Below are 17,936 nucleotides of genomic sequence, written 5' to 3'. Positions count from 1 at the left end.
TGTGGGATGCAAGGATCTGTCTGTGCAGCCTGTGCCCATGCAGTGTACCATCCTGATCGCTGAGGTTTCCCTGTGATATTAGCAAGTGTCCAGTGTGGGCAAGGTACCCTACTGACCATCCAGCTTAAGGCCATGGACTCTAGGTGTTTTGCTTCATGATACATACATCCCTCACGGCACAATGAAGGGCGATGAATTGTGGGAAATTAAAGCAATGCGCTGTTGTGGATATCTATCATTTTGAAGTTCTGGTCTCATTAAGAATTCTTAGCTTATTGGTAAGATGTGTTTGTTTGTTTTGTCTTAAGAAACATTGATTTGGAGATGAAGAAGTGCAACTTGTTTCCCCCCTCCCCCTTATGTTTCCATTCTTTAAATGAGCCAACAAAACTGATGATGATGAAGTACTTGAATAAATAGTAGATAGTACATTAGCTTTTAACTGGGATATAAATGTTCCAATGCATCTAAATATTAGGATGGCATGTGAATAATTTAATTATTGATGTCCACATTTTCAGTTTCCTTCTCAGTCACTTTCTTATCTTTAGGACATTGTAAATAATTCAAGAAGCTACTTTTTTGATTTATTTAAAAAGTATTTGACCTACCAAGGTTCTGTCCTCATAGTCCACTTTGGGTCTCTACCTGGATTTTCTAAATTAACCACATGTTGACCCACGTTGGAATATATTAAGAACCCAGAAGGATATGGCTAGGCACTATGGTAAGGGTTTATAATTTTTTTCTATACTAAGTCACATAATAAATATTTTAGGATTTGCAAGCCATATGGTTTCTGTTGCAACATCTGAACTCTGCCATTAGTGTGGAAACAATCATTAAAAATATGCAAATGAGTGAATGTGGCTGTGTTTCAATAAAACTCGATTTACAAAGATGGACTGGATCTGGCCCATGAGTTGTAGTTTGCAGATCTCTGTCTATGGCATCTCTATGGAAACGTTTCACTCATTCAATGAGTTTTTACTGAGTACTTATAATGTGTCATGGATCACAGCTTTGTTGTGGCAAAGGGGCTTGCATAACTCAATGAAGCTATAAGCCATTCCATGCAGGGCCACTCAAGATGGACAGGTCATAGTGAAGAGTTCTAACAAAACGTGGCGCACTAGAGGAAGAAATGGCAACCGCTCCAGTATTCCTGCCATGAGAACGCCATGAACAGTATGAAAAAGCGAAAAGATATGACACCAGAAGATGAGCCCTCCAGTTCAGAAGGTGTTCAATACGCTACTGGGGAAGAGCAGAGGGCAACTACTAATAGTTCCAGAAAGAATTAGGTGGCTGGGCCAAAGTGGAAATGACACCCAGCTGTGGATATATCTGGTGGCGAAAGTGAAATTCCATGCTGTGAATAATAATATTGAATAGGAACCTGGAATGTTAGGTCTATAAATCCAGGTAAACTGGAGGTGTTCAAGCAGGAGATGGCAAGACTGAACATCGACATCTTAGGAATCAGTGAACTATAGTGGAACAGAAAGGGCGAATTTAATTCAGGTGACCATTATATCTACTACTGGGTGCAAGAATCCCTTAGAAGAAAGAGTAGCCCTCATAGTCAATAAGAGTCCAAAAGGCAGTACCTGTGTGCAGCTTCAAAAACAACAGAATGATTTTGATTCATTTCTAGGCAAACCATTCAATATCACAGTAATCCAAGGCTATGCTCCAACCCCTGATGCCAAAGAAGCTGGAGTTGATTGATACTATGAAGACCTACAAGACCTTGTAGAACTAACACCAAAAAAAAAAAAAGATGCCTTTTTCATCATAGGGGAATTGAGTGAAAAGGTAGGAAGTCAAGAGATACCCAGAATAACAGGCAAGTTTGGTCTTGGAGTATAAAATGAAGCAGGGTAAATGCTAACAGAGGTTTTTCACAAGAAGATGCTAGTCACAGCAAATACCCTTTTCCAATAACCCAAGAGACAGCTCTACACATGGACATCATGAGATGGTCAATACTGAAATCAGATTAATTGTGTTCTTTGCAGCCAAAGATGGAGAAGCTCTATACAGTTAACAAAAACATGACCTGGAGCTGACTATGGCTCAGATCACTAGTTTCTTATTGCAAAATTCAGGCTTAAATTGAAAAAAGTAGGGAGATTGACTAGGATCTCTTCAAGAATATTGGAGATATCAAGGGAATACTTCATGCAAGGATAAAAAGTGAAAGTGAAAGTCGCTCAGTCATGTCTGACTCTTAGTGACCCCATGGACTATACAGTCTGCTAGGCTCCTCTGTCCATGGAATTCTCCAGGTAAAAATACTGGAGTGGGTTGTCATTCCCTTCTCCAGAGGATCTTCCTGACCCAGGGATCGAACCTGGGTCTCCTGCATTGCAGGCAGATTCTTTACCAACTGAACCACTATGATAAAAGACAGAAATGGTAAGGACCTAACAGAAGCAGAAGAGATTAAGAAGAAGTGGCAAGAATATACATAAGAACTATACAAAAAAGGCCTTACTGACCTAGATAATCATGATGGTGTGGTTATTCACCTAGAGCCGAACATCTAGGAACGTGAAGTCAAATGGGCCTTAGGAAGCATCACTATGAACAAAGCTAGTGGAGGTGACGGAATTCCTGTTGAGCTATTTAAAATCCTAAATGATGATGCTGTTAAAGTGCTGCACTCAGCATGTCAGCAAATTTGGAAAACTTAGTGGCCACAGGACTGGAAAATGTCAGTTTTCCTTCCAATTTGATAGAAGAGCAATACTAAAGAATGTTCAAATCACCATATGATTGAGCTCATTTCACACGCTAGTAAGGTTATACTCTGAATCCTTCAAGCTAGGTTTCGGTAGTAGGTGAACTGAGAACTTCCAGGTTTACCAGCTGGGTTTTGAAGAGACAGAGGAACCAGAGATCAACTTGACAACATTCATTGGATCATGGAGAAAGCAAGATAGTTCCAGAAAAACATCTATCTCTGCTTTATTGACTCCACTAAAGCCTTTGACTGTTTGGATCACACCAAACTGTGGAAAACTCTTAAAGAGAAAGGAGTACCAGACCACTTTACCTGTCCCTTGAGAAACCTGTATGAGGGTCAAGAAACAACAGTTAGAACTGGACATAAAACAAAAGACTGGTTCCAAATTATGAAAGCAGTATGACAAGGCTGTATATTGTTACCTTTGCTTCTTTAACTGTTATGCAGAGTATATCATGCAAAACAGCGGGTTGGATGGATCACAAGCTATAATCAAGATTGCCGGGAGAAATATCAATAACCTCAGATATGCAGATGATACCACTCTAAAGGTAGAAAATGAGGAGGAACTAAAGAGCCTCTTGATGAGGGTGAAAAAGAGAGTGGAAAAGCTGGCTTGAAACTCAACATTCAAAAAATTAAGATCATGGCCTCCAAGCCCATCACTTCATGGCAAATAGAAGGAGGAAAACTGAAAACAGTGTCAGATTTTATTTTCTTGGGCTCCAAAATCACTGCAGATAGTGACTGCAGCCATGAAATAAAAAGATGCTTACTCCTTGGAAGGAAAGTTATGACCAACTTAGATAGCATATTCAAAAGCAGAGACATTACTTTGCCACCAAACGTCCATCTAGTCAAAGCTATGGTTTTTCCAGTGGTCATGTATGGATGTGGGAGTTGGATCATAAAGAAGGTTGAGCACCAAAACTGAAGCTTTCAAATTGTGGTGCTGCCCTTTTGGCTGGAACTGCCACCTTCCAGTAATTCACAGAAATGACCAACACAAAGGGAAAGAGGAGGGGCACCCACTACATGTTCCCTAGGCCTTTCAGAAAACACAGAGTTGTTCCTTTGGCCACATACATACAAATCTACAAGAAGGATGATATCGTGGCTATCAAGGGAATGGGTACTGTTGAAAAAAGGAATGCCCCACAAATGTTACCATGGAAAAACTGGGAGAGTGTACAGTGTTACCCAGCATGATGTTGGCATCATTGTAAACAAACAAGTTAAGGGCAAGATTCTTGCCAAGAGAATTAATGTGCACATAGAGCATATTAAGCAACCGAAGAGCTGAGATAGCTTTCTGAAATGTGTGAAGGAAAATGATCAGAAAAAGAAGGAAGCCAAAGAGAAAGGGACTTGGGTTCAGCTGAAGCGCCAGCCTGCTCTACCCAGAGAAGTACACTCCGTGAGGACCAATGGAAAGGAACCCAAACTACTGGAGCCCATTCTCTATGAATTCATGGCCTGATGGATGTAAAAATAAAGACCTGGACTTAAAAAAAAAAATTGTGGTGCTGGAGAAGACTCTTGAGAGACCCTTGAACTGCAAGGAGATAAACCAGTCAATCCTAAAGGAAATCAATTCTGAATATTCATTGGAAGGACTGCTGCTGAAACTGAAGCTCCAGTACTTTGGCCACCTGCTTTGAAGAGTTGACTCATTGGAAAAGTCCTTGATGCTCGGAAAGATTGAAGCCAAAAGGAGAAAGGGGGTGGCAGAGGATGAGATGGTTAGATCACATCATCAACTCAATGGACATGAATTTGAGAAAATTATGGGTCTTAGTGAAGGACAGAGGAACCTGTTGTGTTGCAGTCCATGGGGTTACTACGAGCTGGACTCTTAGTGACTGAATAACAACAAACCTATAATGTGATAGGCATAATACTACCAAGGAGAAAACAGAGGACAAATACTGCTCTTGCCTTTATAGAGCCTATGTTTTATCAGGACAACAGACAAACAAATGAGGAATTACGAAAAGTGTAATGAATCTTAGGACAGAGAGAATCTAGTGAAGAAAGTGCTGGTCGCTCAGTCATGGCCAACTGTCTGTGACCTCGTGGACTATAGCCTGCTAGCCTCCTCTGTCCATGGGATTTCCCAGGCAAGAATACTGGAGTGGGTTTGCCATTTCCTTCTCCAGGGATTCTTCCCAACCCAAGAATCAAACCCAGGTGTCCTGCACTGTAGGTGGATTCTTTACCATCTGAGCCACCAGGGAAAGCCTTCCTGGGGAAATTGAATATAATCTATCTGTGTGACCTTTTAGACCTCCCCACACCCCACTGTGGATTCAGATCTTTTGAAGGAAGTGATTTAAGCTGACACTTGAAGAATGGGTTGGAGTTAGTCTGATGAAAGTGCATGGGGGAGGACGAGAGAGCGAATCAGGCCAGGGGAATAACAGTTGGCAGAAAATGGTTTCTCAAGTCCCAGAGACTTGAGTTCCTGAGTTCCAGGAGCAAACCAGACTTTGTAGCAATGGAAGGTCAGACAAGAGGCCTAATTTACATGGGGTGGGAGAGGGGAGAAGGGAATGGATGTGATGAAGATCAAACAGAAGAGAGGACAGTGATGCAAAGAAATTATAGTAATCAAGGAGTTGCAGAGAAGATTGAATATCAAGTAGTCACATCACTTTATGAAGACTACTTGCTGGCAGTCTTGCTTAGTTTATTCCTGACCTAATTTATTCAAATTTGAGCCCGAAGGCCAATACTAATTTGCATGCCCAAGAGTCATGTTTGTCTTGAAATCTAAACCCCATCACATTGTAAATGTGAATCTGGAAAGACAGCAAATATAAATGCCTGTCTGGAATGTCATTATTAATTGCATTTGGAAAAGAAAATAATTTAAAACTTGAAAATCCAGAGAATCATTAGCAACTAGCATTAATTAATGCTGGAAGAAGAGATTATATACTACGTGTCACAAGTCAACTCTAAGTGACATTCTTCTGTAACCACCTATTTATTCCCACACTGCAGGGATTGCGCCGGGATCTGTTGTAATAACAGATGAAGCTGTAGACTCCTTCTTTAAGCCCCGGTTTGAACAGGTAATCTTGGACAACATTGTCACCAGAAGTACTGAACTTGACAAAGAACTGGCTGAGGAACTATTCAACTGTAGCAAAGAAATTTCCACCTTCCCAACCCTCATTGGACATACGATGTGTACCTATGATTTTTATGAAGGTGAGAAGAATTTAAAAATTGCGAAAGCAGCAGAAAATTACCAGCAATACTTTGTTATTCAAACGTATAATTTATATTAAAAACTTCACCGTAGAGAATTAATAGTTGGGGATTTAAAAAGGCACTGAAACAGCCTTTTCAACTTACTAAAGTAATGTAAGGACATAATAAGCAGAAGAGACATACACATAATGAATTTATTTTGAGAGTGAGTTTAATCCTCCAAGAACAAATTGGATACTCTATGCAATTAGTGATGTTAGCAAAATCTTATCTCTGTTTATACCTTTCATTTAAACTGGAGAAAGGGGATAAACTTCTATGCTTCTGCCATTTTGAGGTACATTCACCTGTACCTTGAAAAGAAGCAGGTATCTATTAAAGAGTGGGAACCAGGAAATCAGGAGAAATACTTGGAGGAGGAAATCTTGAAGGGATGGAATAGTCTCAGATCAGTTCTCTCCTCTCTCAGCCATGAGTAAAATGTCCTCAAATCAAGTTTAGGAACAAATTGAAGGTGACTTCCAAGTAGCAGTTCTTGCTACAAGGGGTGGGGGGCCAGGAGAAAAATCACTCTGGGACAAACCCTGCTCATTCCACAAGAAAGAATCTAACCAGGGTTGGTACCGTTCCTTGGAGGGCATTCTAGAAATCTTGTAGTATAGCTGTGTCTGAGTATGTTCATCAAACTACATATTACTTCACTTTAAATTATTTTTCTTTTCCCTTTGGATCAAACTTAAAGTATTACATTGAATTATAAACAATTATGTATGAAGATACATTATATTATCTATACTGGTTACTTCAGGTTAGCAAACGTATTGTCACAACATATGTGTTATAAAATAGGAGGTGCTTTGGGTCTGATAGGGTAAAGACTCCATCTCAGGCCACTGGCCCCTTCATTGGGAGGGTCACCAATGAGTTTAAGCCAGAGCTTGCAAACAGCACATGTAGGAGTCAAAGTTTCTTTGGGCTGCACAGTATTTTTAAAGTGTGAATTATTTTGCCAACATTTATATGTTCTGGATTTTTCATATGTAAAATATCTAGATTTGGGGCTTCTTGAAATAACATAATAACATAATATTAAAAATATAAAATAATTTATGCATGGCCGCCCTGGCAAGTCACATCTGGGGCTGCATTCATTGAAGGTGAGGTGAGGCTGCTCCCTTCCCACCAGGCCCACCTTATCGACATTACCTGCTTAACCTGTGGGACATCTGAGTTTAGATTGGTTCATTAGTGGTGTTAGCAGGCAGCTACAAGGAGTGCAGGAGAAGTAGGCAGAGTAGAAGTAGCATGAAAGATAAAGGAAAGGGGGAAAGGAGAGGAAAGGGAGACAAAATAAAGAGAAATTGTGCAATATGGCTAACAGTGTATACTGGCCTCCCTGCGTCAACAGGATACCCTCGGAGGTGGGACCCGGGGAAGTCTGTTCCCAGCGCATGCGCAGTGGAGGAGTCCTAGCATCTGCCTTTTCTCTGGCCCCCCTAGCAGGGGCAGGTGGAATTAAGTGCTAAATAAACACTGACAGCATCTTAAAAGGGGAAAATGTGATCACAAAAGGCTAGCGTGCAGCCTGAGGTGTGTGGCAGAGAACAGGGTTGACCAATCAACTGTCTGTATGTACCTACCATGGTCCATGATGGTCAGACGGGACTGCAATATGCGAACCACCCTCCTGATCCTCGAGTAGCTTAGGATCGTCACTGGGGCTTAGAGCATTTTATTCTTCTGCAGCAACTGTTTCTGGGCCATCTGCCAGTCCCAGGAGCAACTTGAGATTTTCCTCAAAGGGCAGATCTTCCAGCAACCCTCCAGATCCTGCTATCCCTGGGCACAGTGCCGACTGCTGAGGCCACTCAGTGGTTACTCGCCCCAGAGTTGGGGAGCTCAGTGTCATGGAGACCCCACTGTATGTGAGATGCTTGAGCTAGGCACAGTCTTGCCTCATGTCCTCTGGTAGGATGATTCAGATGGCTAGATTTATTTTATCTGGGGTGCAGGCTCACAGGTTAGAGTTAGCCACAGAGCACTTGGTCTGACAGCAAGCCTCTCAGTGATGCCACAGCAACTGCAGTAGGACATTAAGTTGCTAAACATTCTCCATTCTCTTTCAGGCCAGGGTCGACTCGATGGAGCACTGTGCTCTTTTTCCAGAGAAAAGGGTTTAGATTACTTGAAGAGAGCATATAATGCTGGCATCAGAAATATCGAAATGGAATCTACGGTGTTTGCAGCCATGTGTAGACTTTGTGGTCTAAAAGGTAAGACTTTCATGAATGCCTAGGGTCAAATCATCTTCTTTCATGAGGTTATTTTCACACTTTAGGAGAAGAAAAAGGAATTCAGCTATATATTACTTTGGGTTGAAAGCATGATTATGTCATAATATCTTCTGAGTGGGTAGCACATTATTCCTATTTTGCATAAACCTTAAGGGTCAAAAGTGAGTTGCCCACCATCGCTAGATAGTGGTTATGTAGCCAAGACTTGACAGCAGGTTCAGTTTTCTCCATCCTAATAGCGACTGCTGTTTTCTACTACAACTGGATTTACTGAGACATGACCCAAATAACATATCCCTAAAACAGTCCATCAAAGGACAAAACATCAGCGGAGCAGTGTGTTTTTAGTTAATTTACATGCATATGTAAATTTTTCACCCCTTTTATTTTGGAAAGAAATCAAGAATACAGAAAAATTAAAAGAATAGTATAATACTTAGGTACCCTTTACCAAAATTCAAGTTTTTAGTATTTTCATGTTTGTGCATATACATCTAAATATATATGTATGTGTGTGTATGTATATATGTGTGTATGCATATATATATATATATATATATATATACACATCTATTTGGTTTTTTCTTCTGAATCATTATAAATAAATTACAAATATCATGCCACTTAACTTTGTACCTCAGCATCATTTCCTAAGAATAAGGATGTTCTCCTAATGTCCATAATACAATTATCAAACAAGAAAAGCTAAGAAAAGTAAAAAGCATTTCATAACATCATTTAACATCCATTCCATATTTAAATTTTCTGATTGTCCTAAGAATATCTTTAAAGAGTACTTTAATCCAGTATTGAATTAACTTTATATGTTGTATTGCTTGGTTATTGTATCTCTGTATTTTTACAACTACAATAGTCTCCCTACTTTTCTTTTTTTCCTGGGACTGTGATTTTTTTTGAAAAGTCCAGGCTGTTATCCTGTAGCACACCCATGTTCTAGATTTGTCTGCACACATCATTTTAAGGTTTCACTTGGGCATTTATACTGAATATTTCCTGTAAAGCAGAAGCGAAATCTAGGGGCTTGATTAGAATCAGATATGTGGCAAGAAGATTTCATAGTAATGTAAACTAGGTACATTAGTTTCCCTTATTCCATATCACAGAAAGGTAAGGTGAAGATATTCCACTATCAGTAATTTTGCATCACTTGGTTCAAGTGGTAACTGCCATCTCTCTCCATTGAAAAATTAACGCTTTCTCTTTGTAAGTAACAAGTAACCTCGGAGATGATAATTTGGCATTTTGATAATTTTAATTTTCTAATTCCATCATTCCTCCTACATATATTAGCTGGTATTTTTTAAAAAGAGGCTTTCTTTCTCACACTCCTCTCTCTCTCTCTTTTTGGGGACAGGGAGTTATTGTTTTGCTCATTTTGTTCAAAGCAGTGTGTATATACAGCTTCTGTCATTATTCTTTTGATATTCAAATTATCCCAAAATTGGCTAGGAAGGGTCTCTTCTAGCATCCTTTTTTGACATAATCCTCTTAGCATTTAGGCATCACTTGCATTGTCTTTGCCTCAGGTCTGGAATCATACATTTTTCCAAGAAGCTCTGCTTCTTTGAGTGGAGAATGGCATTATGAAGCCAAATATGGATGTGGCATGCATTTTTATTTTGGGTGAAATTATTCCCATAGAACCACTAACCTTTGACCAATACCAAGAAAACCTATTGAAGTAAAACATAATTTTCACGAGAATTAATCAATATAACTATTCTTTTTTATTTAAAATTATTTTCATACTCATCTTCTAGATTAAAAAAATCAAGCTTAACTGATGGAAAAGGTAAAGCTGCAAAGCTAGTTAAATATTATATATTAACTTGGCTGTGAAAGCCTCAGATCTAAAGCTAAATAGCATCATCTAAAATAATATTTTTGAGTGGCAAGCAGTCCCCAAATATGAATAATGATGTCCAAGAAAACACTGGAGCAACTTTAAAAAAAAATGCCTAGTTTTGTTTTTCACATGGCAATTGTCTTTTTTCATAAGAGTCCATAAAAAATGTCATCTATTCAAATGTGTTTTATAGCATGCCTACTGAGTGCATGGCACAATACAAGAAGCCTGGATTTTAAATCAGATTTTTGGCTGATAAGATTTGTCTCAATCATTGTCTTCCTAAAGAAAGAAGAACTTTCTCCTATGCATCAGCTAGTTTCCTAAGCACCCAGGCAATATGGACGCAGCATAGGATGACACAGAATCTCTGCCCTTGAGGAGTTCTAGAGGGGAGAGAAATAACAACAAAGAGTTATCTATAACAATATAGTAGTGTGTTTGATGCTGAGGAGCATGATGGTGAAAAAATAAGGCAGGGAAAGGGCACAGGGACAACCAAGAAAAGGAGGAGAACCATAAATTAAAATAGGGAAGGGTGCATGGAGAAGGTGCCATTTAGGAAAATGCCACGTGGGTGTCTGGGCAAAGCAGTCTGGGAAATGCAAATCTAAGACTGCCAAGCAGGAGCATTCAGAGTGTCTAGACACACAGGGAGACCAGTGTGTCTGGAGGGCAGCTACAGCAGTGGAGAGGGTAGGGGATGGAGTCAGTGAGGACTGTGTGGTCCCCATGAGAACTGTGGCTTTCACTCTGAGCAACATGAGAAGCCACTGGAGGCCTTTGAATGGAGAAGTAATGGGATCTGGCTTGCTTTTGAACAGCAGCTCACTGGCTGCTGATCTGGGAAGAGCCTACTGGGGTCCATGGCAGAAGCAGGGAGAAAGGAAGGCTGATCCCATAGTCAAGGGAGATATGAACAACAGTCGAGAAAGTGGGAAGCAATCATGCTAGATATAGTTTGAAAGCAAACCCAGCAAGATTTGTTGACAATGTGATGTGAATTTGGAGAGAAACACGAGTGAAGATCAACTCCCAGGCTTTTGGCCTGAACAGCTGGAAGGATGGAGTTATCACAGTTGGGGCAGAGAATATTCGTTGGAGTTTTGGGGGTACTGTGAAAGTGAACGTTGCTCAGTTGTGATTGACTCTTTGTGACCCCCTGGACTATACAGTCCATGGAACTCTCCAGGCCAGAATACTGGAATGGGTAGCCTTTCCCTTCTCCAGGGGATCTTCCCAACCCAGGGATCAAACACAGGTCTCCCACATTGCAGGCAGATTCTTTACCAGCTGAGCCACAAGGGAAGCCCAGGAATACTGGAGTGAGTGGCCTATCCCTTCTCCAGTGGATCTTGCTAACCCAGGAAGTGAACCAGGGTCTCCGGCATTGCAGGCAGATCCTTTACCAACTGAGCTATCAGGGAAATCCTGGGGGTACTGTCAGTCAGTTCAGTTCAGTTCAGTCGCTCAGTCATGTCCGACTCTTTAAGACCCCATGAATCGCAGCATGCCAGGCTTCCCTGTCCATCATCAACTCCCGGAGTTCACTCAGACTCACATCCATCGAGTCAGTGATGCCATCCAGCCATCTCATCCTCTGTCGTCTCCTTCTCCTCCTGCCCTCAGTCCCTCCCAGCATCACAGTCTTTTCCAATGAGTCAACTCTTCACGTGAGGTGGCCAAAGTACTGGAGTTTCAGCTTTAGCATCAGTCCTTCCAAAGAAATCCCAGGGCTGATCTTCTGAATGGACTGGTTGGATCTCCTTGCAGTCCAAGGGATTCTGAAGAGTCTTCTCCAACACCACAGTTCAAAAGCATCAATTCTTCAGCACTCAGCTTTCTTCACAGTCCAACTCTCACATCCATACATGACCACTAGAAAAACCATTGCCTTGACTAGACAGACATTTGTTGGCAAAGTAATGTCTCTGCTTTTCAATATGTTATCTAGGTTCGTCATAACTGTTCTTCCAAGGAGTAAGCATCTTTTAATTTCATGGCTGCAGTCACCATCATCTGCAGTGATTTTGGAGCCCAGAAAAATAAAGTCTGACACTGTTTCCACTCTTTTCCAAGAGGTGATGGGACCAGATGTCATGATCTTGGTTTTCTGAATGTTGAGCTTTAAGCCAACTTTTTCACTCTCCTCTTTCACCTTCATCAAGAGGCTTTTTAGTTCCTCTTCACTTTCTGCCATAAGGGTGGTGTCATCTGCATATCTGAGGTGATTGATATTTCTCCTGGCAATCTTGATTCCAGCTTGTGTTTCTTCCAGCCCAGCGTTTCTCATGATGTATTCTGCATAGAACTTAAATAAGCAGGGTGACAATATACAGCCTTGATGTACTCCTTTTCCTATTTGGAACCAGTCTGTTGTTCCATGTCCAGTTCTAACTGTTGCTTCCTGACCTGCATATAGGTTTCTCAAGGGGCAGGTCAGGTGGTCTGGTATTCCCATCTCTTTCAGAATTTTCCACAGTTTATTGTAATCTACACAGTCTCAAGGCTTTGGCATAGTCAAAAAAGCAGAAATAGATGTTTTTCTGGAACTCTCTTGCTTTTTCCATGATCCAGCAGATGTTGGCAATTTGATCTCTGGTTCCTCTGCCTTTTCTAAAACCAGCTTGAACATCTGGAAGTTCACAGTTCACATATTGCTGAAGCCTGGCTTGGAGAATTTTGAGCATTACTTTACTAGCGTGTGAGATGAGTGCAATTGTGCGGTAGTTTGAGCATTCTTTGGCATTGCCTTTCTTTGGGGTTGGAATGAAAACTGACCTTTTCCAGTCCTGTGGCCACTGCTGAGTTTTCCAAATTTGCTGGCATATTGAGTGTAGCACTTTCACAGCATCATCTTTCAGGATTTGAAATAGGTCAACTGGAATTCCACCACCTCCACTAGCTTTGTTTGTAGTGATGCTTTCTAAGGCCTACTTGATTTTACATTACAGGATGTCTGGCTCTAGGTGAGTGATCACACCATCATGATTATCTTGATCTTGAAGATCTTTTTTGTACAGTTCTTCTGTGTATTCTTGTCAAACAAGAGATGGCAAGAGTGAATGTCGACATTCTAGGAATCAGCGAACTAAAATGGACTGGAATGGGTGAATTTAACTCAGATGACCATTATATCTACTACTGTGCACAGGAATCCCTTAGAAGAAATGGAGTAGACATCATGGTCAACAAAAGAGTCCAAAATGCAGTAGCTGGATGCAGTCTCAAAAACGACAGAATGATCTCTGTTTCCAAGGCAAACCGTTCAATATCACAGTAATCCAAGTCTATGCCCCAACCAGTAATGCTGAAGAAGCTGAAGTTGAATGGTTCTATGAAGACCTACAAGACCTTTTAGAACTAAAACCCAAAAAGATGTCCTTTTCATTATAGGGGACTGGAATGCAAAAGTAGGAAGTCAAGAAACACCTGGAGTAACAGGCAAACCTGGCCTTGGAATACGGAATGAAGCAGGGCAAAGACTAATAGAGTTTTGCCAAGAAAATGCACTGGTCATAACAAACACCTTCTTCCAACAACACAAGAGAACACATGGACATCACCAGATGGTCAACACCGAAATCAGACTGATTATATTCTTTGCAGCCAAAGATGGAGAAGCTCTATACAGTCAACCGAAACAAGACCAGGAGCTGACTGTGTCTCAGATCATGAACTCCTTACTGCCAAATTCAGACTTAAATTGAAGAAAGTAGGGAAAACCACTAGACCATTCAGGTATGATCTAAATCAAATCCCTTATGATTATACAGTGGAAGTGAGAAATAGATTTAAGGGACTAGATCTGATAGATAGAGTGCCTGATGAACTATGGACTGAGGGTCATGAGATTGTACAGGAGACAGGGATCAAGACCATCCCCATGGCAAAGAAATGCAAAAAAGCAAAATGGCTGTCTGAGGAAACCTTACAAATAGCTGTGAAAAGAAGAGAAGTGAAAAGCAAAAAAGAAAAGGAAAGATATAAGCATCTGAATGCAGAGTTCCAAAGAATAGCAAGAAGAGATAAGAAAGCCTTCTTCAGAGATCAATGCAAAGAAATAGAGGAAAAGAACAGAATGGGAAAGACTAGAGATCTCTTCAATAAAATGAGAGATACCACGGGAACATTTCATGCAAAGATGGGCTCAATAAAGGACAGAAGCAGAAGATATTAAAAAGAGATGGGGGTACTGTAGTAGGTGTCAAATAGAGGTTAAATAAGCAGGTGGGTTTATCAATATTGAGTACAGGTGTGAATTTTGGACTGGAGAAGTAAAGAAAGATGTAGGTAGCATTTAAAGTACTGCAATGAATGAGATGACAAAGCAAATCAATGTAGAAACAGATGAAAAAGTTAGGGCAGGTGAGGGGGATCTAGCAGAAACCAAGGAGGAGGGGTCAGTGCCATGGGCAGAACACTTGGAGATCAAGTGTCCCAGAACCAAAGAAGAAATCTTCAAAGAAGCAAAGAAGTATAGCCTGATAATGATTTACTTGATCACAAGTAGAATTTTCTAGTATTTGTCCTTACTGTCACCTAATTTTAATACACAAAGCTACAAACAAAATGTACGTGGTGATCTAAAAGCACATGTTAGAAGCTGTACGTCACAAGAAGAGATTAATTGTAGAACCATTACTCTCATCGCAGAATGAAAGCACACACAAATCCTTGTAACATATGAGTGAAGGGTGTAATTGCATTCTTGTCTTCTTTAGAAGGCCATCATTAATACCCACTTTCAGGGAAGCAATAACATCTGCTTTCCTTCCACAAGTTAGTGAGGCGGGGAGCCCTAGCTGGGAGCAACTCGCCCTTCCCTGAGCAGCAGCCCAACCAGCAATGACCTGCAGGAACACCTGGATTCAGATGATTTCTGCTCCAGGAAATGTTTCCTCATGTTTCTTTCTTATGGAGATAGCAAGTGGTCACTTGAGTGACCTGATATGCAAATTAGGTGACCTCCCTCTAATATGCAAATGGAGGAAAATTTGGTAACCAATTTAGTCAAACACAACATGCCAGGTCACGAACTGCTGCCCTGATGTAAGTTTGGTGATCATCATCAGTTCTTTCTTAAGAGGCAGTCAGAGAGAGTTCTAGGCTTGTGAACCCTGGACCCATCTTTCTCTCTTTGAAATGTTGCCGAAACCTCAGAGAAGTTACTGATATGAGAGAGTTTCTGCCCTTGCCACAAGTCCTTGTGACCTTGCTCTCTCTGCCACCTGCAGGTCCCCTCCTAGGCTCTTTCCTCTCTAACGTGCTCTAGTTCCTGCCCTCTGCGGTGTTTTCCCTTTTCTGCTGCTATTGAAGCTGTTGGTAGCTGATGTCAGCCTGCCAATAGCTGTCTTCCAGGCCACTGATGCTGCCTTTTCCTTCAGCAGATCCCTTCTGGGCTGCCAACATGCACACTAAACGTTGTGTCTGAAAGTACGTAATTCTGTAGTTCTTGGGAGAATTTCTGTCCAAATTTCTTCTTGGTGACAGGGACTCTTTATCTCCCTCAGACACCACTGTTTCCAAAGATGAATTCTTGGTACAGGAAGATCAACCCCTGGAAGGTCAACCACCAAGGACACAGATCAAAACCCCATGCATATGATTCTGCCATGTTCCCATCTTTCATCCCCACTTCATTATATTCGACCCTGAATGCAGTGAAGCTTGGAAAAGCTCTGTATGAGCTGGAAGAGCTTCATCTGGGGAAGGGCTGTGAGAGCCTTCAGAAACAGCTGCTTTAACATACTCATCAGGGAGGTTATATACCAATAGTAAACGACACTGGTGGAGGAGGCAATGGCACCCTACTCCAGTACTCTTGCCTGGAAAATCCCATGGACGGAGGAGCCTGGAAGGCTGCAGTCCATGGCATCACTAAGAGTCTGACACGATTGAGTGACTTCACTTTCACTTTTCACTTTCATGCATTGGAGAAGGAAATGGCAACCCACTCCAGTGTTCTTGCCTGGAGAATCCCAGGGATGAGGGAGCCTGGTGGGCTGCCGTCTATGGAGTCACACAGAGTCGGACACGACTGAAGTGACTTAGCAGCAGCAGCAGCAGCAAGCAACACTGGAAAATATGTTTCATCTGGCACCAAAAGCTCAAGACTCCCAGGCCTATTCCCATTCCCCCTCCATCTTGCTCCCACTGTCAGCAAAGACCCATTCCCCATGTGTCTCCAAATGGCCTTCTCTAATGGCCTTTTTTGTCCCTTTAGTAGTACCAGATGACTGGGTTCATACTAAGGCAATGATGCCTAATGGTTTCAGCTTATAAATAATATTGTATTTAAACAAGAGTCTTCTAGAGAATCATTGTTCTCAGAGGAGTCACTCATTGAGTATGGACTAGTGCAAAAACAGATCTTTCTGCATTCACCAGGACAAGGAGGTCCTGAGACCCAATGGACTAGCACTTCTTATCTTTACGATTCCTGTAAGATCTCACTTACATTAAGGGACATAATTCTCACTTCATCAGGGACATCTTGCATGACTACCTAAACTACCCACTCCCATTCATTCTACTTACCCACTCATTCACTTTTTCTACCTCATTTCTCTGTATCGTATTTACTACTATACCAAACTACATTTCTTGTTTCTTTATATATTAACTTACATATAATTTTGCACATATTAACACATGAAGATACATATTAAGCATCTATCTCCATTACAACATAAGTAGTACAAGAACACGAATGCTGTGTGTCATTTTCTTGCTATATCTTTCAGTTCAGTTTAGTTCAGTCGCTCAGTCGTGTCCGACTCTTTGCAACCCATGAATCACAGCATGCCAGGCCTCCCTGTCCATCACCAACTCCCGGAGTTCACTCAGACTCACGTCCATCGAGTCGGTGATGCCATCCAGCCATCTCATCCTCTGTCGTCCCCTTCTCCTCCTGCCCCCAATCCCTCCCAGCATCAAAGTCTTTTCCAGTGAGTTAACTCCTCGCATGAGGTGGCCAAAGTACTGGAGTTTCAGCTTTAGCATCATTCCTTCCAAAGAAATCCCAGGGCTGATCTCCTTCAGAATGGACTGGTTGGATCTCCCTGCAGTCCAAGGGACTCTCAAGAGTCGTGTCCAACACCACAGTTCAAAAGCATCAATTCTTCAGCACTCAGCCTTCTTCACCGTCCAAATCTCACATCCATACATGACCACAGGAAAAACCATAGCCTTGACTAGACAGACTTTTTTTGACAAAGTAATGTCTCTGCTTTTGAATATGCTATCTAGGTTGGTCATAACTTTTCTTCCAAGGAGTAAGCATTTTTAAATTTCATGGCTGCAATCACCATCTGCAGTGATTTTGGAGCCCAAAAAATAAAGGCTGACATTGTTTCCGCTGTTTCCCCATCTATTTCTCATGAAGTGATGGGAGCAGATGCCATGATCTTTGTTTTCTGAATGTTGAGCTTTAAGCCAACTTTTTCACTCCCCACTTTCACTTTCATCAAGAGGCTTTTTGGTTCCCTTCACTTTCTGCCATAAGGGTGGTGTCATCTGCATATCTGAGGTTATTGATATTTCTCCTGGCAATCTTGATTCCAGCTTGTGTTTCTTCCAGCCCAGCATTTCTCATGATGTACTCTGCATATAATTTAAATAAGCAGGGTGACAATATACAGCCTTGACATACCCCTTTTCCTATTTGGAACCAGTCTGTTGTTCCATGTCCAGTTCGAACTGTTGCTTCCTGACCTGCATACAGATTTCTCAAGAGGCAGGTCAGGGGGTCTGGTATTCACACTTAGAATAATATTTGTATATGGTCTTTCAATAAATATTT

General features: G+C 41.3%; 1 protein-coding gene and 1 pseudogene across 13 annotated transcripts in view; both read left to right on the top strand.

The window, feature by feature from the left end:
• UPP2 (uridine phosphorylase 2) overlaps nt 1-17,936 on the top strand; it is a 98,769-nt gene that overhangs the window by 16,522 nt on the left and 64,311 nt on the right. For all 13 annotated transcript variants that reach the window (XR_011254527.1, XR_011254529.1, XM_069577489.1 and 10 more), the window contains 2 exons: nt 5,759-5,968; nt 8,098-8,244. Coding sequence is in view for 11 of the 13 variants with exons in the window: in XM_069577489.1 (XP_069433590.1) it covers nt 5,759-5,968; nt 8,098-8,244 (357 nt within the window). In the remaining 2 variants the exon portion in view is untranslated. The remainder of the gene's footprint in view (nt 1-5,758; nt 5,969-8,097; nt 8,245-17,936) is intronic.
• On the top strand, nt 3,683-4,232 carry LOC138433935 (large ribosomal subunit protein eL21-like; annotated as a pseudogene).

This window comes from Ovis canadensis, chromosome 2, assembly GCF_042477335.2.
Source record: "Ovis canadensis isolate MfBH-ARS-UI-01 breed Bighorn chromosome 2, ARS-UI_OviCan_v2, whole genome shotgun sequence".
NCBI classification, from domain to species: Eukaryota; Metazoa; Chordata; class Mammalia; order Artiodactyla; family Bovidae; genus Ovis; species Ovis canadensis.
The sequence above is the reverse complement of the archived record's forward strand: the minus strand, read 5'-3'. Positions and strand labels throughout refer to the sequence as shown.